The 21,385-nt window shown below is 59.9% G+C and overlaps 1 protein-coding gene across 1 annotated transcript in view; it reads right to left on the bottom strand.

The window, feature by feature from the left end:
- Window positions 1–10,523: 10,523 nt before the first annotated feature.
- IQSEC3 (IQ motif and Sec7 domain ArfGEF 3) overlaps window positions 10,524–21,385 on the bottom strand; it is a gene marked incomplete at both ends in the record, with an annotated part of 32,378 nt that continues 21,516 nt past the window's right edge. The window contains 7 exons of the mRNA XM_082850956.1: window positions 10,524–10,598; window positions 10,681–10,730; window positions 13,105–13,197; window positions 16,825–16,986; window positions 17,118–17,217; window positions 18,209–18,334; window positions 19,426–19,565. Coding sequence (XP_082707082.1) covers window positions 10,524–10,598; window positions 10,681–10,730; window positions 13,105–13,197; window positions 16,825–16,986; window positions 17,118–17,217; window positions 18,209–18,334; window positions 19,426–19,565 — 746 coding nt within the window. The remainder of the gene's footprint in view (window positions 10,599–10,680; window positions 10,731–13,104; window positions 13,198–16,824; window positions 16,987–17,117; window positions 17,218–18,208; window positions 18,335–19,425; window positions 19,566–21,385) is intronic.

Below are 21,385 nucleotides of genomic sequence, written 5' to 3' on the forward strand. Positions count from 1 at the left end.
AGGGGAAGCTGGCCCCTTAACTGGGGGGAGGGTATGGATGGATGGGTGGATCCGCCGGAGGCGTGGCTTAGGGGGGTCTGCCCACCCCCCTGGTGGTGCTGTGTGCAGGGATCGTGGCAGGTGGGTTTTGGCCTTTTTGTATCTTATTGTTCATGATTTGCCCCAACTGTGCAGGCACCCAGTTAGTTTAGCTCCTTATAGTTTCTTTGTATTCTGTTGCTCGAAGAGAGCAGACGTGTGTCCAGGTGCAAGCACTGCAGTGAAGGGTCCCACGTCCCACATCCCAGCCTGTCTCATAACCTGTTTGCCTCCAGGTCTGACATTCGGGACTCTGTGACTCCCTGTGGGGGAGGGAGGCTGCTTCCTACCCAGCTGTCTCGGGAGGAAGAAGGACTGGGTGTTCCTGGGAGGGCAGCAGGTCTGTCCAGGGGCTTTGGGAATGTGGGAACATGAGCCAGCTCCCCTGGTGCTCTCCTTGCCTGTGGCCAGTTCCCACAGTTTTTCCAGAGTTTGCCCTGAGGTTTTAGGGTCATGGGAGCAGGAAGCACTGAGGTGCTAGGGGCTGGCTAGTGGGGTGAGGGCGCCTGGTTCTCTAGGGAAAGAAGCCACCAGACCTGCAGGGGGGGAGGGGAGGAGGGGGTGAGGAGAGAGTTCCCATCCCTCATTCTTTGGCCTCCTCCGGAATGGAATTTTCCTGGCGGGATGAATTCTGAATCCAGGCTGGGGCCTGGGGCTGATACTGGGCCCGGAGGCCTTCCTGGGAAGGGGAGGGGAGCAGATAAGAACGCAGCCTGCAATTCCAGGCCACTTGCCTCAGGAAGGGTCTCTCCCAAGGCCAGCAGTGCTGGCTGGGGCCTCTCCAGGCCAGGCCTTGCCCTGGGATAGGGGGCTCCCCTGGCGTCCCCGTCGGCATCTGGCCCAGTGGCCGTGTTCTTCTCAGTGGCTCGCTCTGGGGTCCAAGGAGATGGAGCAGGCGGGAGGTGAGGGGAGCAAGTGAGGGGACCCGCTGTCAGGCAGCGGCCGGGTTGCCAGGGCCATGCGGAGCCCTAAAAGGAAGCAGCCCGAGGGTCAGGGCGGTGGGGAGCCAGGGACAGAGCTGACGTCCCTGCAGAGCCGCATCCATGAGCGGTCAGAGAACGATGGGCCCGCGTGAGCGGCCCTGGGTGATTCCTCCAAGGGCCTCTCTCCCCGGAGTCTCAGCCCAGGCCTAGCCTGCACCTCCCGCTCTAAACCAGCCCCATCCAAATGCCTTCCCTCGAGGTGGGTCAGCGTTAATTCCATCCTGGGTGTCCACATACGGTGATTGGTGGTGACCCCTGGAAGGCAGTGATCAGTCAGCCGCGTCTGTGAAGGCGGGGAAAGGGGTGTGTCTGCCAGCCCTGCTGTAGGAGAGTCAACCTACGAAGGCCTCACCTAATTCATGCTGAGATGAGAAAGGCCGTCAACCCCAGGACCAGGTGCTGATAGGCCACGGGGTCCATCCTGTTATTTTTCTGGATGGCCAGCGGGAGTCTGTGAGTCCACTTGGGAATAGGTGGACAGCGTGGCCTGCAGGCCAAGCAGGCCGGGGCTGGGATCCTTCCAGCAGGAGCCGCTCTGGGCAGCCGCTGCTGGCTGCCGGGGCAGCTTTCCTTGCTGCTGGGCTGGTCTCCCGGGCCCTCCTACTGCCGCGGGCCCTTCGCGTTGCTGCCGCCACCCAGCCTGCTGGGGCCGCCCGACCGGGCCGCTCACCCTCCCTTCCTTTCCCGAGAGCCCGGTGACCGTCTGTCCTGGGTTTCCTAGGAGAGGCCCATTTTATCATTTCCTCAGTTAAGGTGGTTTTATTTATTTTTTTTTCAAGTTTTTTTTTGATGTGGACCATTTTTAAAGTCTTTATTGAATTTGTTACAATATTGCTTCTGTTTCATGTTTTTTGGTTTTTTGGCCACGAGGCATATGGGATCTTAGCTCCCCGACCAGGGACTGAACCCACACCCCCTGTACTGGAAGGCGAAGTCTCAACCACTGGACCACCAGGGAAGTCCAGGTGGTTTTAAAATGCATTTAAGATTTAGTAAGTAAGTATATTTTTGTATCAGGAAATATATGGCAGACTGTCCTGGTTTCTGCCGCATTCCACACCTAGAGGTGGTCTCTGAGCTGCTCACCTGCCCCCAGACCCAACCTTGACCTTGTTGAATTTGCTGCCTCACAGAGGCTTTCCTTGACTGTTTGCTCTAACCAGCCCCGCCCATCACCTCTATCGCACCACCATCCACTGTGTGAGAAGATTGGTCCATTTGTGTATTTTGGACGGCGCCACCCAACATGAACCCCTGGAGAGCAGGCACTTTGCTCAGCCCATCACCGCGCATCCCCCACCCCTGGACCAGTGCCGGGCGCACGCCAAGCACCAGGTGTCCCTAAGCTTGTTGGATTTTCCCTCTTCTAGCGCTGGCATCTTCTGACCCATTGCTCTCAGCCAGAAACCTGTGAAGCCTGGGCCCCCTTGTTGGAGGCATTCTAAGTCAGTGGCTGATGAGTCTGAGGTTCCCCCGTCTAAAGGGTCGCTACAAGAAAGAGGCACTGACCATAGCTGTCCATCCGTATGGCGGGTGGACCCAGAGGGCCTGGGGCACCAGAGGCTGTCTGCCTTTCTACCGGAGGGCTGGCCCCTCCTCCTAGATGGCCTCGAGGCCAGAAGACTTGGAGAACGGTGCCCCTTCCCATGTCCACGCCCCATGTCCCCACACAGACAGCAGCAGTCCCATTTGGCCCTAGGCCCTCTCCCAGGCTTGGGCTGAGCCGGGTCCCCTCAGGGGTGCTCTCGAGGGACCAGGCCTCAGCTTCCTGGGTCAGAAAGTTCTCAGGATGGGACAGGTCAAAGCCGGCTCCAGGCTTCTCCTGGAATTTCCCGTTTCTTGGAAGGAGGGTGAGGTCATGTTCCTTTTCACTTTAATGGGGTAATGGGGCCCAGCCTGGGGTGCTGTCTGGATTTCTGTTCAGAGGTCTGGTCACCAGGAGAGCTGGATGCCCTTTTTGCAGGTGGCCCCGGACCAGCCATCCCGCCCAGTTGATTCTCTCCCTCGGTGCCTCAGCTTTGCTGCAAGGCTTCTCCTCTCCCTGCTGCCAGGAGGCATGACTTTGGGGCAGGCCCCTGCCATGGAGCCTGATCTGCACCTTGCACGTGGTGTGAGTGCCGGCCAAGCACCCTGCGCCTCTCTCCAGCCCGGATTTCAGTCTTCTCTCGTGCATCACAGTCACCCTCGCCTCTGTAGGATCTTGGCATCCCTTCCAGCTCCAGCAGGGGACCCGGCACACCTCGGGCTCCATAAATGTTTGCTCCACTCCACTCTGTGGCTCTGTGACTTTTCCCAACAATGTTCTGCCAATCCTTTCACCTGGGCCTGTTCCCCTCCACTTTAGGGAGGGTATACCCTGGGGCTTCTCAAGCCAGACCGTGTGATTAGAAGGTCGGGCTTCAGAGCTGACATCTGGTGAAAATCACCCGAGGCTGATGACCAAATGTGGTCAGTAGGACCCTGCCACCCAGCATACCCAGCCGAGCGGGGCAGATGGAGTCCTAGCCCGCTGGACTCCCACTCTGCTGGGGTGCACGTTGGCCGTCGTGGTGCTTCCTCCCTCCAAAGCTGCCCTGGTCGCCACTGAAACCTTCTCTCTTACCAGGCTAGAAGGTGTGTGTGTGTGTGTGTGTGTGTGTGTGTGTGTGTGTGTGTGTGTGTGTGTGTGTGTGTGTGTGTGTGTGTGTCTGTGTGTCTGTGTGTGTGTGTGTCTGTGTGTGTGTCTGTGTGTGTGTCTGTGTGTCTGTGTGTGTGTCTGTGTGTGTGTCTGTGTTGGTGGGGGTCTCTCTCTGGCCTGCCCGCCCATCAGATGGCTCCTGGCACCTAGCCCCGTTTGTTTAGGAAGGGGTTCCCTAACCGTGTCACAGGGTAGCATGGAAGGGGTGGCACCCCTGTGGCCAGAGGAGGCGTAGCTGCTGCCCTGGGCCCTTGCGATGCCGCCAAGATGTGATCTGAGGTGGAGCCCCCTCTTGGAGAATGAAAGAAACAGAACCGACACAGTTTGCTCAAGTGACATATTTCAATATAATCTCTAAAACTCTATGAATTGAACAGATAAAATACCTCTGAGCTATTTTGTTACAAAATATTTGCCATTTGGATTAGTTGCTGGGTGCAGCCGCCCTGCCTTTCTTTCCCTAGAGAGGCTGCTCTCTGAAGGGGGGGGGGCGGGGGGGGCCGGGAAGGGTGTGTGCAGGGGGAGGGGTGCGGCAAGGATGTATGTACAGCAGGACACGGGGACAGACGGACCGACGGTTATCGGGGAAACCTATTGGCAAAGAGAGACGTCTGGCAGGCGGTTGGGGGGACAGGTGGGGCGGGGGCCAGGGGCCTGGGGCTGATCGCGTGGGTGCCTTTGCACGTAGGCAGCCAGGCTTCCAGGACATGCTCCAGCTCTGGAGTGGGCTGGCCCCAACACGGGTGGGAGAGCTAGTTTCACCTCCCGCTCCTGATTCTGGAGTTGGGGCTAAATGGATAAAACCAGAAGGGGGCCCGGTCCCCAAAGTAAGGCCTCGAGTGTCGATATCGCAGGGCTACCTTGGGGTCCTTGCGCGTGTGCCCAGGAGGCTGTGTCTGGGAGCCCAGTCAGCACCCCACGGCTCCCCTGGCCTAGGGGTGAGCGGGCGGCCTGAGAGCATTTCCAGCTGGGCCCTCCGGGAGGATGGAGGCCCTGACGTGGCCACAGCCACGGGGAGGACACGAGGCTTGTCACAGCTGTCTGGGGGCTCGGCTCTGGGGACAGGCACGCAGACGGGTCCCAACGTCAGCCTGCTGGCTGGTCAGGGGAGGGGAGTCACAGAGGCCGGGAACCCTTGCTTCCCCGACTGTGAGTCGGCCCCGCCGCACCCTGCCCCAGGCCTTCGGGCATTCAAGCCCCTCGCCTCTCAGAATTCGCTGCACACGCTGCTGACCGCAGGCTGGCGTGCTTCCTCGGCCAGGATGCCCAGTGCCGCCGGTGGGGCCCAAGGCAGCCACCGCAGCGACCGGGGCCGGCGGGGAGTCCCTACCCAGGGGAGGGCACAGAGATACCGGAGCATCTGGGCCCCCAGAGAGATGCTCCACGGACGTGCCAGCCCTGAGGCGCCTGCAGGTCCCAATTTGGAAAGTCTGGGCGTCAGCAGAGTGGGAGGGGGGCACCGGGTGAGCAGGTGACAAGGGGCCCGGGAGCTGGGACTGTACCCCCATGGCTCCCACCCCATAAACATATCCAGCCACTCGTAACTCCTCTTCTTCTGAACCCACACCCCTGCCGCCCAGGCCTCGGGCACCGGGTGTGTGAACCATGCGCCCCATCAGTCAGCCGCTCTGCCCTGAAAGGCTGTGATTGGAGCGACCGTGTGACAGAAAAGACACACGAGAGGGGCCGGGACAACAAGGACGGGGGCGGCGCGGGGGGGGAGGAGACAGCAAGCGGTCACACGTTATGGACACCCGGCTGACGAGACAGGGCCAGAATACACGCGCTAGGGGACAGCATAGTGACTCCTGGCGATCACACACAGACACACGCAACTAGGTCACCTAGGATCTCTGAGAGCAGGGGGAGTCCGGCCTCCTAGTGGCCCGGGGGCCCGCAGCTGGGCTGTGGGGTAGGGGTTAGGGAGAAGCAAATGCACGCTAGATCAGTATTCACCTCCACCTCTCGGGATGTCTTGGACCTGGGCTCCGAGAGGGAGGGGACCTTAACGAAGGACAGCAGTGAGCTGTCGGCTCAGGACCAGAGGAGGGTCTGGCCTGGCTCGGGACCGACAGTCCCTGGAAGGGTACCCACCCCGGGATCTTTGAGGCGGGGCTGCCTGAGCCCTGTGGGGCTGCACAGAAGTTGGCTCTGATCCTGCTGGGCTCTGGGTTGGGCCGCGAGCCCTCTTGGCTCTCCTTGGTGATTTTGAAGGTGTAGGGACTCTTCCCCGCTGCTGCAGGCGGGCCTGCTGCCTTCTGGGGTGTGGCGGGGGCGGGGCTTAAAGGGCTAGTTTGGGACGGCAGCAGGGGACATGCCAGGCCTCTGGAGCACCTGGCGCTCTCGCCCACTTCTGCGTCCACGTCCCTCGTGGAGGCCACGGAAGTCATTCAGGAGGGTGCCTGGCCCTGGGCCGGAATCCTGCCTCTGCTGGCTGCATTCACCCCTGGGCCCACCCCTGCCCCTCCCCGTTTCTGCTCCGATACCTGGATCTCCTATGTATGTGTTTATGCCCTGGGCGCACTGGCTGGGTATGACTTGGGGCTAGAGAACAAGAAACTCTTTAAAAGGTGCATTTTGTAGATACGTGACCTGATTCCCTGGCTCTGTTGAACGGACCGAGAGAGCTGAGATGGGTGCCCCCTCCCATCCCCCCCTTTCCCAGTGCTCTCCTGAAGTCTCGGCAGCCCTGAGCAGGCAGCGCCCCAGCCCCTGAGAAAGCAGGAGAGGCCCTGGGAGGAGGGGAGTCTGTGGCCAGGACAGCCAACATCCCTGGGCGCAGAGGAGTCACCTCTGCAACCTCTGCAAGACTGCCGGGCTTGGCGGGGCGGGGGGCAGCAGAGAAAGCCCCCTCCTCATGCCTCCCCCTGACCTGGCCGCTCCAGGGACCCAGGGCTGACTGTCCACCACCCAGCGTGGCACCCAGCGCTGGGGCGGTGAGCCAGACCACCTTCTAAGGCTTGGGTGCTGGCCACCCAGCCCTCACGCCTGGCAGACTTGGCCTGGAAGCCGGAGAGGCCCTCAGTCCCTGTTCCAAGTGGCCAGAGTAATGGTGCGGGGAGAGGAGGCCTGGCTGTGCCTGGCTGTGTTGGGCCCCAGGAGAGTGAGGGGGTGTCTGCAGATTTGGGGGGAGGGTCGCTCAACTGAGCAAGGGAAGCTTGGGCCAAGCAAACCAGGTGCCAGGGACTGGGATTCTCTCTCTGAAACGACAGTGGTGAGTGGCCAGGAAGGCAGCGCGCCGGGCGTGGGGAGCAGCGGGTGAAGGGGCAGCGGGGGCCCCGACGCAGCCCCCCGGGACAGCAGCGTAGGGGGGTTGCCGAGCCTACACCAGGCGCCGGTGCAGCAGGGAGCCAGGCGGGCAGAACTGGTGCGGGTGGTTGTAGGGGGGCGGGGCGGGGGGCAGGGGCGGCTGGTGGGCCGCCTTGACGGGGGAGCCCGGGCCGCCCAGGGCCGTGGAGGAGGACGCGGTGTAGCAGGATAGGGCCTGGCTCAGCAGGGGCTCCATGCGGGCCAAGCAGGGCTGGTCCAGGACGATGACCTTGACAATCTGCTGGCACTGCACCAGGGTCCCGGGGGCTGTGGGCGGCGGTGGTGGCAGCAGAGGGGCCTGCTCCCTCGAGGGGCTAGGCTGCAGGTCTGGCGCTGGCGCTCCCCTCGCGGCCCCCAGCCCGGAGTAGTGCTGGGACGTTTGAAGCCTGTTGTGAATTGACACCTAGTTTAGAAACAGCCAGAGAAGCGTGAAATGTTACAAGACTAAGTCCCAGCTGCTAGGACTGGCCACCCTGGGCCTCCCTTCCCCCCTTCCCCGGCCCCTGTGCCCACCAGGGGCTCGCAGCCCTCACCTCGGCCCGCTGCCCATCTCTCCGCCACCCAGAGGGCACCCAGCTGGCAGGCAGAGGCGCTGAGCCTGGGTGGAGTCCAGAGACGCTGTGCTCTACCCGGCCTGAGCGGCCTGGCTCCTTCTGTGGGATGGGCGGCTGGACCGATGGACTCAGGTCCTGCTGGGTGGCCCTGGGCCCCAGGTGGGCGCCCACCCGCCTTCCCACCGACCTCGAGCTGGGAAAGCAGGGGTATCTGCCTGCGCCCTGCCTCCCAGGGGTGTGCGGCGGACACAGGGACAGGGTCTGGAGTCAGGTGGCTTGGAGCTCTGCAAGCCCCTAACCCTCCCACCAGCTTTTTAAAGGGAGGCCTTCTCATCACTGTGAATCACAAAGGTGTCCAGACCCTGGAATGCCGGGGACCCCGAGGGGCGGTGTGGACCTGCCCCATCCTCCCAGACTCCCCAGGGCTGTGCCCACACATTCGAGAGCGGCCAAGGCCAGAGCCAGGTCCCCAGCTGCCCTTCTGGCCCAACCTGGGCCCTGGAGAAATCCGTCCCGCTGCAGGAGGGGGAACCCAGAAAGCGCTCTAATCTTTCCCCCTTGGGCGGGGCATGAGGGGGTGGCCCATGGAGGGCACTGGGAACCAGCCTGGCCTCCTCTTGCTAGCAGGGGAGGTGGAAGAAATAGGATGATTCTGGAAGGAGAGGGGTTTAATTCCTCATCCCTCCAGCTCACCAGCCTGTAGATACGACACACGATCCCACCTGGACCCTTCAGGGAGTGGCTGAGACCCTTCTCTCTGAGGATGCCCTTGGGTACCACGACCCAGGCCCGCTGCTCAGTGCACGGGGGGCGGAAACCGAGGCTGCAGGGGAGGGGATCCTATGGCCAGGTCTAGACCAGGAGGGCCCTGCCCTAAACCATCTCAGAGCCCTAAGCCTGACCCTATTTACTGGCAAAAGGTGCAGTTTCAGGAACGCCCCCTCCTGGGTCCGGGCACTGCTCTGCTGGGCTGCTCGGCTCTCCAGCCCCGTTCCTCGGCCCTTGGGTTTTCACAAGCGCCCACCGCCAAGCTCCGCAGGCTGCAGGCTCTACTCCCCATTCTCAGCCTCCAGCCTCAGCAGTGTGTTCTAAGCCTGAGCTTCCCCACCTCCCAGTCAATCAAAGGAGCCCCGGAGCCCCCTCAGTGCCCTGCCAAGCCCTGGGCTGGGCCGAGGGCAGGGCTGCGTCCACCTCCCTCTCGGGGAGCCCTCTGTGGTCCTCACTGGGACAGAGGCCTCTGTCCACTGCTGCTGGGGACGGGTGGGTGCGGCTCCATTCCCCACCTGCTTGTCTTCTGAGTTGTTCCCTGGGAGAAAGTGGCCTGAGACAGCGGGGCAGGCCTTCTGCTCTCCGCCCCCAGACCTTACAGCTGCCCTTCCCCAGGCAAACGCCTGGCCGCCCCAGTCCAGACCCTCCGAGCCCCGCTGTGGCCGCAGCCCTGGCCTCACCCTGCACCTCCTCTTCGCCTCCCCTTCCCCCCTCCCCCTCCACTGTCTGCACCTCCCTCCGGTCAGTAAGTGAAAAGCAGGAAGTGACAGCAAAACGTTCCCTCATTCTGACCCCCTTCCCACCTCCCTGCTGATGAAAGAAAGAAGAGAGAGTGGGAGAGAGAGGGAGAGAAGATGGAACATGGGTGGCAGGCCTGACAGCTCGGACAGGCTGGAGAAGGGCCTGCCGGGGGGCGGCCAGGCAAGGACAGAGCGGGTGGAGGACGCGGGAGCGCAGGGTCCAGCCGAGGCCGGCGGTGAGGCCGCATCTGTGCAGGGGAGCAGAGGCTGTCAGAGCCCCGGGACTAGCCGGGCTGGCAGCCTTGCAGATAGCCACGTGGGCCTCTGGGCCGGGGAGGAGGGGATAATGGTCCCCAGATCGCGGCCCTCCCTGGGCAGGCGGTGCTAAGCCACAGGCAGGGCTGGTAGAACAAACCGAAGGGAAGGGCTGGTAACCTCGTGTGTTTATCTGCAAGGCTGGAGAACGGGCAGCTGCAGCATGATGGGCAGAGGAGGGGCAGGGGATGGAATACCCACCCTGGGGGCTTGTCAGCTGCTGGGGCAGGAAGCTCCTCCGTGCGAAGGTGCCTCCTCCAGACACAGGTGTGGGGGGGGGGGAGGAGAAGCTGCGGTTTTCTGGGGTGTCCTGGGGCTTCCCCAGGCTTAGGCTGGGGGCAGGGCTCCTCCCTCAGAGCCCGAAGTTGGGGCTCCTCCAGCTTGGAGTGAGGGTCTGTGTGAGCAGTGAGGGTCCCTGGAGGCCTGGCAGAAAGGAGTGAGGGGCTCACCAGGGTCCGAGGGGAGCCAGTGGGGAGGGCTGGGGCCCAGCAGGCCTGCGGGGCAACTGCATGCCCCGTCCCGGGTGGCCGCCGGGGGCCTGGCGGGCACCAGCTGCTGCTGCTACTTCTCCAGTCCCCTCCCTCCAACGTGGACAGTCTTCAGATGCAGCAGCCGCCCGCCCCGCTCCAGGAGAAGCCCGAAGACAACCCCACCCCCACCTCGCCTCACCTCCTCCTGCACATCCCACCCCGTGGCCAGCTTTCCAGATGGACCAGCTGTCCTGGGAGGAAACTGTACCCTCCCAGCCGCCTCCACTTTCCCCAGAGGCATCCAGGAGGGCAGGGTCTGCCCCGCCGTGCTCACTCGGGCAACAGACCTAAGGGGTGATTCTCGAAGGGGCCAAGCTCCCTGCTACAGAGGCTGGCAAGATGTGGAGGAGGGAACCTTGGTCTCTGATACGGGAGCATCAGGACCACAGGCGTGTGCGGGGTGGCGGATTTGGGGGACTGCGGGAGGGGTGCGATGGGGGCATTCGGGGCTTTATCTGCACGCATTAGTGTGGGAGCTCAGCCTGGGGGGCTCGGCGGGGAGGGCGGGCTGGGGAATGGGAGGGGGCACTGTGGCTTGATTAGGTGCTGGAAGAGTGGTATTACCCATGCTAGCAGTAACTTTTAATTGTATCTCTTGAAATTGGTAAAATGGTGAGTCGGGCTGGGGAGGCATTGATTAAAACCTGAGAAGAGAAACAACAGAGACAGTGAGAGGAGGGCAGGGGGCACAGACTCACTCACCTGGGCAACCAGGCCTCCACTCACCTCCGCCGTGCTCTCCGCCGCCTTCTCTGCCGGTGCCGCTTCCCTTTTGGCTTTGAATGCAAAGAGCACAGGGCTCACTCTCCAGCTGGCCCCGTCCCCGCACAAAGCCCTGTCTCCGCCGCCCCGCAGCCCCCAGCCAAGCCTCCCTGCAATTCAGTGCGGCGGCCGGAGGCTCCAGGACCCCCACCGCTCCGGGGGCAGTGGACTGGGTGTCTTGAGCCCAGCTCTGCCACATACGAGCTGTGTGACCTTGGGCGAGATGCTACACCTCTCTGGGCCCTCATGGACTAGAAGGTCTCTGACATTTTTCCCTGCTGGGTATTGTGGAGTCTCCTTTACCCACAGTCAGAGCGCCCCATACGGACTGTGCAGGTTGGTTGTGAGGAGGCCTTGGTTCTTGGTTCCCAGAGCAAAAGGGGGCTCCTCTGTGTCTGTGGCACAGGCTCCGAGAGGGAGGGGCCCCGTTCCTTTCCTGTTCCTGCTCCTTAGCTGAGCGGTGAGGGTTCAACTGCACAAGCCACAGGGCAGGGCCTGGCACGAAGAGCTGCTAATGGCTCTGACTGCTACCAGGGCCTCCTGATGGGCCTGGCACAGCACCAGGGGCCCTGCAGACACCCGGGGACAGCGTGATGATTTTTTCTGGCTCAGTCACCCCTGACTCCCACCCCTACCCCCAGCAGGCACCCCAGAGCCCTCGGCCAGGGCCCCTCTGATTTCTCACACCCCTGGGGAGGGTGCTAGTTCCCTTGCTGTGCACATCCCTCTGCTTTCTGTAGCACAAGAGGAAGCTGGGGAAGGAACTGATGGACAAGGCCCTGGAGATACACATCAGGGCCTGGCCAGGGGCTGCAGCTTCCCAAAGAGGCAGGCTGGGCTGCAGAGAGTGGAGTGGGGCAGGGTGTCCGGGAATCAATCACAGCTGAGGTTTGACTCTATTACACAGCTGTGAAAACAAGAGCGTGTACTCTGACCTTGTAGAAATAAAGGGCCAGGACTTCCTTGGTGGCGCAGCGGTTAAGAATCCGCCTGCCAATGCAGGGGACACGGGTTCGAGCCCTGGTCCAGGAAGATCCCACATGCCACGGAGCAACTAAGCCCGTGTGCTACAACTACTGAAGCCTGTGCACCTAGAGCCCGTGCTCCACAACAAGAGAAGCCAGTGCAATGAGAAGCCCGCGCACTGCAGCAAAGAGTAGCCCCCGCTTGCTGCAACTAGAGAAAGCCCACATGCAGCAATGAAGACCCAACACACCCCAAAATAAATAAATAATATAAATTTATAAAGAAAGGAAGGAAGAAGGAAAGAAGGAAGGAAAGAAGGAAAGGAAGGAAGGAAGAAAGAAAGAAAGAAATGAAGGGCCAGCTGAAAACCAGGGCAGGTGGAGAATTATGAACACGTGGTGGCGGGTCAGACCCATACACCGAGGAGCCACCACAGCGAGGGTCTCCATGAGCTAAAAGAGCCCCGAGTCTTGCTTGGAAACAAATCTCCTCTCCCAGCTGGTGTGACCAGTCCTGTGATGCTGATACAGCATCTCGGCGCCACGGCCGTAACCGGGGGTTTGGAACCAGCATGGAGCCCACTGGAGTGTCTCAGCGCAAGCTGACGTCTTGCTGGGACCCTGGCTTTCCAGGGCTTAGCACGAGGCACACAGCAGGCACTCAGTAAGTGTTCATTAAATGTAGGAATAAACGACTGAATTAATTAGTGAACAGCTCTGGATGGTTCGCTGGGGTTTGCTGGGATGGGATTTAATTCTCATGCCACCTCTCCTAATTCTTTTCTGTTTGGGGCAGATGGAGCAGGGGTGGGGGGGTGAGGGGTGGAGACAACTCTTCCTGTCTCCCTGCAGGTTGGGGGGAGGGGGAAGGTAGGAGGGGGCAGTGGGAGCGGGTCTAGAGAACGTGGCCAAAGGTGATACAAAATCTGAAGCTGGCTTGACTTCTCTGGAGTGAAAATTCAACTTGAAGAAATCATTTGAGAAATTGGGTTTGAGGGTTCATCTGGGTTTTGGGGTGCTGACTCGGGCCTGGGATTAGAGAGTGATGTTGGCTCATTAGGGGAAGGTCTTGATGGGGCAGATCAAGATTTCCAGACCCTTCTGGCCACCTGCCTTCTCACCTGCTCCCAGCCACAGACACGGCACTTTTTCCTCACGTGGCTTCCCTTTCCCACAGCCCTAACCCCCGGTGTGCGGAGGGAACAGGTGGGCACTGGCGCCCTGAGCCTGATGCCTCCGGGGGAACAGTGACCTTTCTAAGTGGACACGTTTCTCTCTCACCTTCCCCCTCAGTCTCACTGCTAAAGACCCAGCAGATGAGGCCACGGAAACGAGCCTTTCCCTCACCCGAATCCCCAGGACCCCAAGGCCAGGGTCGCTGAGTGGCCTGCACGTGGACCAGGGCCGCAGGTCTGGAGCTCACCTGTGGGCGATCCCTGCTTCGACCGTGGCTCCCCCTGGGCTCCCCCAGCCTTGAACAAGAGGGTCTTCGTTCCTTGCTGCTTCTCCAGCTCCCCTGGGGAACGGAGAGGCGCGTGAATGGAGAGAAAGCCCGACCTCCAGCACAGAGGGGAGAGGAGACGTGAGACGAGGGCAGGAGGAGGCCGACCTCCAGCACACAGGGGGGAGGAGAAGTGAGACAAGGGCAGGAGGAAGACGAGGGGCTCCCAAACACGCGGCACCCACGCCACGTCAGCCTCAATGAAACCCCGACCTCCAGCACACAGAGGAGAGGAGAAGTGAGACAAGGGCAGGAGGAGGACGGGGGGCTCCCAAACACGTGGCACCCACGCCACGTCAGCCTCAATGAAACCCCGACCTCCAGCACACAGAGGGGAGGAGACGTGAGACAAGGGCAGGAGGAAGACGAGGGGCTCCCAAACACGCGGCAGCCACGCCACGTCAGCCTCAGTGCTGGGGCTGGCAGCGCCTGTCCTGGCAGCCAGAGAGGAGGTGCAAGAGGGAGGCAACAGCCGGGGTCTGCATCCTGGCTCTGATGCTGCCTGGCTGTGTGGCTTCAGGCAGGTTACTCATCCTCTCTGTGCCTCCCTTAAGGGGACTGCAGTGTCCACTTCAGAGTGTCATTAAGAGCATCACAGGAGGGGACTTCCCTGGTGGCACAGTGGTTAAGAATCCGCCTGCTGATGCAGGGGACACGGGTTCGAGCCCTGGTCCGGGAAGATCCCACATGCCACGGAGCAACTGAGCCCATGCACCACAACTACTGAGCCCGTATGCTGCAACTACTGAAGCCTGCATGCTGAGAGCCTGTGCTCCGCAATGAGAAGCTCGTGCGCCGCAACGAAGAGTAGCCCCCGCTCGCCGCAACTAGAGAAAGCCCATGCGCAGCAACGAAGACAAATAAATAAATGTATTAAAAAAAAAAAAAGAGGATCACAGGAGGAAAGACATTAAGGCACTCAGAACAAGGCCTGAATGCTGCAAGGGCTCAGTAGATATCAGCTCCTGTGACGACATCAAAGGCTCACGTGGTGTAGCAGCCTCAGCACCGCTGGTGCCGTCCAGCCAGCTGGCTGAGCTCCCCCGACGAGGAGGCCCCAGTCGCCCCGGGGGCCCTGGTCTGTCTGGCTACTCGGCTTTAACTCCTCTCTCTAGACCGTAAACCTGTTCCTTCTGTCTTTTCTCGGTGGTGCTGGAGAATGGCCAGTTACCCTCCTTGGAGATTTGACAGCCGTTATTAAATCTCTCCTCCGTTCCTCTTTTCCAGGAGACATCACTCAAGTTCCTTGTATTAAAGCTACTCTCTTGGGTCCCATTTTCTGCCTGTCTAGTCATCTGTAATCGGGGGGCACCGGCCTGCAAACCCCAAACCAGAACCATTTGTGCCGATTGCCCGAGTCACACCATCAAGCAATACTCAATATTTTTACTGAAGTGAGAGTGGCTCTCTCTCCCCAGAGGGGCCGTCTTGGCTTTGGAGAAGTTAGCGCTGTAATTACAAGCAGGGCATCCGAGGAACCTGGGTGCCAGTCTTGTCCTGTCAATGACTGCGTGAACTTGGACAACTTCCTTAAGTTCTGTTAGACTCAGTTTCCTTATCTGCAACATGAAGATAATAATTCTTACCTCCTGGAAAGATGTAGCAACAGTTCATACAGTAGGCTCGGCATTCAGCCCAGCGTGGGCATGTAGTAGGTGCTCGAGAAACGGGAGCTGTGGCTACTTTTTCCTGTTTTCTACTTCCTTTCTCCCTGCCTCTCTGAGCAGCCCTTCCTCTTTCCTCAGCTTTCTTCCCTTTCTCTCCAGACATGAGCCTGGTCCCTGCTCTCCTGCCCTCAGCACACGGATCTTGGCGACATCTCCTCCTTAGTACTTGGAGGGGCAGGACGTGCTGCTCCCAGGCTGATGGGGAAAGGGACTTCTGGCAGCCATGCTGGTGCCCACCCATGGGCTCTGTGCTCCGCGGCTGTGCGGACCCATCTAGGACATACTGACAAGAGGGTGTGTCTCTGAGAATGTTCTAGATCAACAGCAAAGGTGGCATTGAAAAGAGTCTGTCTGTTACACCCCTGAACTCACGTCGCCGACGGAGAGCAGAAGGGGAATTTACACCCTCCCTGTACCAGGTGATACTGAGTTAGTTTCACAGTCTGGTCTGGTGAGGTGTTTTTTTTTTAATTTAATTTATTTATTTTTGGCTGCATTGGGTCTTCGTTGCTGCGCGCAGGCTTCCTCTAGTTGCGGCGAATGGGGGCTACTCTTCGTTGCAGTGCACGGGCTTCTCATTGCTACTCTTGTTGCAGAGCACGGGCTCTAGGCGTGCGAGCTTCAGTAGTTGTGGCTCGCGGGCTCTAGAGTGCAGGCTCAGTAGTTGTGGCGCACAGGCTTAGTTGCTCCTCAGCATGTGGGATCTTTCCAGACCAGGGTTCGAACCCGTGTCCCCTGCATTGACAGGTGGATTCTCAACCACTGCGCCACCAGGGAAGTCCCTGGTGAGTTTTTGTTTTAACCTGATTTCGTTGTTTCTTTAGGAAATTATAACAGAAGCTGCCCTCTCATATTCAGGGTGGAAAGTACATGAACCTTAGAATCAGACGCCACTGCAACGGCCAGATCCTCCGCTTCTAACATGCACCTTAGACGCATCCCTTAACCGCTCTGAGTCCCATCCGTGAAGTGGGGGCCAACACCTGCCTTGTAGCCTCCCCATGAACACCTCAACAAACCACCTGGCACACAGTAGGTGCGCCAAAGATGCTGATGAACTAGCACCGCCCTGGCGCATCGGCCCGTGCTCAGAAACTCCCACCGCCTTTCCTCCTGCCCAAGGGCTTTATACCAATTTAGAAATACTTTTCAACTAAGGGCCATGTAAGGCAGACCTGGAGTCTGTCTTTATTTTCTGTTTTAGTTTCTGAATCCATTCTTACTTAATTTTCCTGTAAAGGCTTTTTGAAGCCCCTGCAATACTTCACCAGGAAAGCTTGCAGGTAGGCAGAGACCACAGGGCGTCACTGCTCTTTTCTTGAACCAAGAGGTGACTGGTAAACCACCGGGACAGATGAAGAGGCGCAGAGATTGTCTACAGTACCTGAACGGGAGCAATCGGGAACCGAGGCACTCCTTGGAGGCCAGAAAGACAACTCCAAGATGAAGGACAGTCAGAAAGCCAGACTGGACTCTTCAAGGAGATGACATTATGAAAAAATTAAGTGGGGGGCTATTCTAGGTTAGAAGAGATGAAAACCATGAAACAACCGGGTGTGACGTGTGAATCTGGACTGGGTCAGGGGAGGAGGCTGCCAGGGAGGTTGGGTGGGAAGAAGTGCTCCAGGCCCGGACCTCCTCGGTTTGCAAGCCCGCCTTTAGGGCCGGCTCGCTCGCTGGTCCTGGTCAAACCCAGCAGAGTTCTCCGTTCCGAGGGGCCCACACGCCGCCCCACGGCCTGGCTACATGTGCACACGCATGTGTACACGCTCAGGTACCTTGCCTTAGCTGTGAGGTGTCCATCAGCCATGATGGTGCCGTGGGGCTGAGGCAGGGAGGGCTCTGGAGGGCAGGAGGGGCCTGGCTCGCCCACACACCCTCCGCAGGGGTGCAGGGAGTGTCTGTCTGCAAGCGACCCTGCTCCCGCTGACCGGAGCCCGGCCGCATGGAGGCTCTGGGGTCACCGCGTCCTTACACTCTATCCGGATCTGCTCCAGCTCCGTCACCTCCGCGATGGACTCCTTCAGGTCCTCCACAAACTTCCGCATTTCGTCCAAGCCCAGGGCGCAGAAGTGCAGCACCTGCTTCTTCTCGGAGCCCGAGAGCGGGGTCACCAGTGTGATGCCGTGAGAGTAATCTGGAAACCAGACCCCAGGCCCCACAGGCCGTGAGCGGCTGCAGGTGAGGAGGGGGCCTCTGGAGCGCCTGCCCCTCCCCCTCCCCTGCACCCCCCGCCCTCTGCCACATCCACGGGTGACAGAGACTTACACTCGTTCTCAAAGAGGTGGAACTGCATGCCCAGGAGGCCCACGGACTTGCAGAAGGTGTACGTGGAGGAGCTCTTCTTCTTGGGGCAGAGTTTGAGAATCTGTCCAAGACAGGGGAACAGCCGTGCGCTGACAGGTGTGCATGTGTATAAACGTGCCTTACACGCCTGGATGAGTGAACACCCAGGGCTCCTGTGAACACAAGTAAACACCCAAACCCCTCACAGGGTGGGCAGGCCACCTGTGAGGTGGGGGGAGAGCATCTGCACTGAATGAGGAGAGGCAGGGGGCCGTGCAAGGTCTGGGGAGCTTTTCAAGCAGACGATGGCGCCACAAGATGAAGGCCTGAGACGGACGGAGCCGGGAGTTGGCCTGGGGAGGCAGCTGGTGGGGCAGGGGGCGGGCGGCAGAGGAGAGGCGTGGAGGGAGGTGAGGTCTGGGAGCTGGCGATGCTTACTCCGCGGAGGTGGACCTCAGGCGGGGAGCGTTGGATTTGGGACAATTTTCGAGGTAGTGCCAGTATGACTTGTGGATGGAGAAGGTATGGGGTTTGAGGAAAAGACAGAAGCCAGACCCTGTTCACTCTGCTTCCCAGCACTTAGAACACTGCCTGGGACATAGTTGGTACTCATTAAATATTTGTTGTATGGATACCTGTGTTCAAAGAGCAAAGGCCGAGCACCCCACAGACGTGTGCGCGCGCACATACACACACACACACACACACACACACACACATGCCCACACGCACACCAGCATCCCCCCTGGGCCCAGGGACAGTGTGGGCCCCCCTCAGGCCTCCTGCACTTCCCAGGCTGTGGGACGGACGTGCAGCCCTGTACCCTCCAGCCCCAGGTTCCCCACAATGGGGGGGATGCAGAGGCTCTGGGACCTAATCCATTCGCACCAGGACCCGGGAACCATGAACCTCTCTGTGCCTCGGCCTCATAACTAACAAAGTAGGAAGGATCATATCTGCCTGGGCTACCTCACACCCACACTGGAAAATCAGCCACTGGGTATGCAGCATCGTGGCATCCTGGGGGGCAGGGTGCCCTCGGGGCCTCCGGCCCTCTGGGGGTCCCCACTCACCACCAGCAGGTCGTTGAAGAGGAACACCTCCCTCTGGTGTGCGGCCTGCTTCTGCAGCTTGTTCACATCCGTCACCTCGAAGAGCCGGCTGCAGCAGACCAGGCGGCGATGGGGCTCTGACAGCACCTGGGCCGGGGCACAACGCTCACAGCCGGGGGAGCCGCCGAGGTCGCAGCCTTCCTGCCCCCAGCGCCCACTTTGCAGAAGAGCAGATGCAGGCCCAGGTTGGCCCTGACCCTCCCTCTTTCCTCCCCCGGGCTCTCTCCCCTTCCTCAGCCTCCTTAGGGAGCAGGGCTGGGCCAGAGGGCTTCACACTGCTGGACGCAGTGAGCAGATAAAAGGCAGGGAAAAGAAATCGAAAAGAGCCTTCGGGCTGTGCGCTCCGTCCCTCCGAGGCCTTCGGGCTGTGCCTCTCCTCTGCTGCACACCCAAGCACCAGTGTGCAAGAGGGAGGGGTCCCGGGGACACCGCGAATCTGCTCCTGTGTGTGAAACAGCCCCCTCAGGGGGCGTCCGCAAACCTGACAGAGGCTCTGACCTCAGCACAGCAGGCTCCAGCCAGAAAAGGCCGGCCCCGCGCGACTGGGCGGAAGCGTCCAGCACAGAACCTCAGACGAGGTCCCCAAACTGCTCCCTGAGCCAAGAATTTGGGGAGGTTAGGGTTAGGGCAATGGAGGCCAGGACCTTTATGTCTACGGTATACAGAGCCCCTGCTGACGTCTACAGAGGATGCTCCCTTAAAAATCATTGCAAACTTGGAAAACGCTGCAAACTGCCACACAGGCTACAACTCAGGGATTTGAGAACCCACATCTAGAGCCTGCTCTAGCCCATTTCCTGCCTCCTATTCAGTAGGACCATCCAGGGTGCCCAGCACCCACACCACCCCAAACCTCCCCATCTGGCCATCCAGATGCCTCGACCCTAGAGCACCCGGCAGCCTTTCTCAGTATTTCACTCCAATCTCTCCTGCCGCAGGAGCCGGTCGCAGGGAGCGATGAGGAAATCGGGCAGGTGGAAGGAAGAGGGTGCCCCACAGAGCACACGGAGGCACTGGATACAGTAACTACAAGTGAGCGAAGAAGGGGAACACATTTCTGAAAGATGCGGAGGGGATGCCAGGAAGAAGGAAAGGGAAGGAGATGGAGACAGGGCCTCTGCGGCCTGGGAGGGGAGATGATGCCCCGCAGGGAGCGCTGCTCTGTGGTGGGCACTTACTGTCTTCATGCCCACGATGGACTTCTCCACCTTGGTGACATACGTGACGTGGTCCTCATTTGACTTGAGCTCCTTCTGCTGAATCCTTTCGTAGATGCCGACCACCAGCTCCCTGGGGATGTCAGCCCCGTCATCCACACCTACGGCCATGGAACGGGGAAGGGGAGGGGTGTCAGGGGCCTGGAGCCAGAGAGGGGGCGCCCCCTACCTGACTGCCGCTCCCGAAGAATGGCCTTGATTTTGTCCTGCCCCCGCTCCGAAGCCTTCAGTGGCTGGCTCCCCATACCCGCTAAAGTGGGGATGAACTCCTTCGCCAGGCACCGGAGCTACTACACTAGGGCCCAGCACATGCCCCCAGCGCCCCCTCCTGCTGTTCCATAGCCAGAGCCTCCGCTGCCCCCTCCCAGGCCTCCTTCCCCATCTCTGAACGCGGCCTCCATGGTCCTGCCTTTGCTCCCCCGGTTCTCCCGTCCTAACAACCTCCACCCCAGCCCCGCCAGGAGCATCGCTGTGTCGGTCTTCAGGCCCTCCCCTCCCCTCCGGTAGGGAGCGTGGAGCTCAGCGATTAGTTGTTGAGTGGTGACAAGATTCTCCCCTCGCTGGGAGCACGGGGTGGCGGTGGTGGGTGGGTAGTGAGACATTAAGTGAAGGAGAGGAGGGAAGCCCCCGTGGTGGTGCTGTGAGGAGACCGCCACCCATTTCCCACTTCACAGTGACCTTCAGACTCTGGTAGCCAGAAATACCAGCAGGAAGTATACCAACACGAAAACAACTTTCCCCAGAAGGTAGAAACAGAGGCAATAAAAAAAAAAAGTCTTCTTTCTACTTTTTCTAAATCTTTCTTTAATGATTATACACTCCTTTGTTTTAAGAGGGAAAAATTAAAAATAAAACATCTTGAGCTTCCCTGGTGGCGCAGTGGTTGAGAGTCCGCCTGCTGATGCAGGGGACGCAGGTTCGTGCCCCGGTCTGGGAAGATCCCACATGCCGCGGAGCGGCTGGGCCCGTGAGCCATGGCCGCTGAGCCTGCGCGTCCGGAGCCTGTGCTCCGCAACGGGAGAGGCCACAGCGGTGAGAGGCCCGCGTACCGCAAAAAATAAATAAATAAAAATAAAATAAAACATCTTGGGCAAGGGCTCTCCAAGGAGTTTTCCTAAGTGCTGAGAGGACATTACACCTTCTGTGAGCGGCCCTCTGTATTGACTCTGTTTCTCCCACATCTGAGTTTGGTTCTGAAAGTCGGGCACCCAGGGGCCTGGAAGAAGCCAGGCTGGGGGCAAGAAAGAGCAGGCCAGGGACTGAGCACACGGGGCTCCCAGGTAAAGACGGCAGGTTGCACCCCCTCTGCTCCTTCTGAATGCCCTAGAAAAGGGAATTTTTTTTTTTTAAAGGCAGAGACGGGGGAAGAGGCAGTGGCACCAGGGGACCTGGAAGTGGGTGAATGAGTACATGGATCAGCAAACCTGGGAAAGAAGACACAGAAGCCCGCAGAGAGGTTAGGAGGCCCGGAAGCACCAAGCGCTCTGGAGTTGGTGCAGCCCCTGGAAGCGGAGGTGAAGTTGGGCTCGAAACAGGAAAGCCGGTTGAAAATCGGTTTAGAAGGCAGTTAGACATCCCCGCCCCTTCCTGCACCCCAGTCTTCTGATGGAGGCTTCATCCTCTGGAAGGGATGAACCAGGAACTCTGGGCTGGGGGACCCCAAGCCCAGCCAAGGGTGGGAGTCTGTGCTGAAAACTGGGGGATGGAGATGATATCTACGTATTAGGAGACCCTCTCAACCCACTTCCCACAAAGATCTCGGAATACTGGCAGACAGACTCATACCCTCTGCGCAACAGACTGGACATTATTTCTCTTTTGAAGAAGCAACCAGCACAAGAGAAAATATCTAAAGCATCTGCAGTCAGGCCTCCCAGTGAAACAGCTCAACTAAATCTTGCCGTGAGAATGCCCATCAGTC

Source organism: Leucopleurus acutus (assembly GCF_964270905.1).
Source record: "Leucopleurus acutus genome assembly, chromosome: 11".
Taxonomy (NCBI): domain Eukaryota; kingdom Metazoa; phylum Chordata; class Mammalia; order Artiodactyla; family Delphinidae; genus Leucopleurus; species Leucopleurus acutus.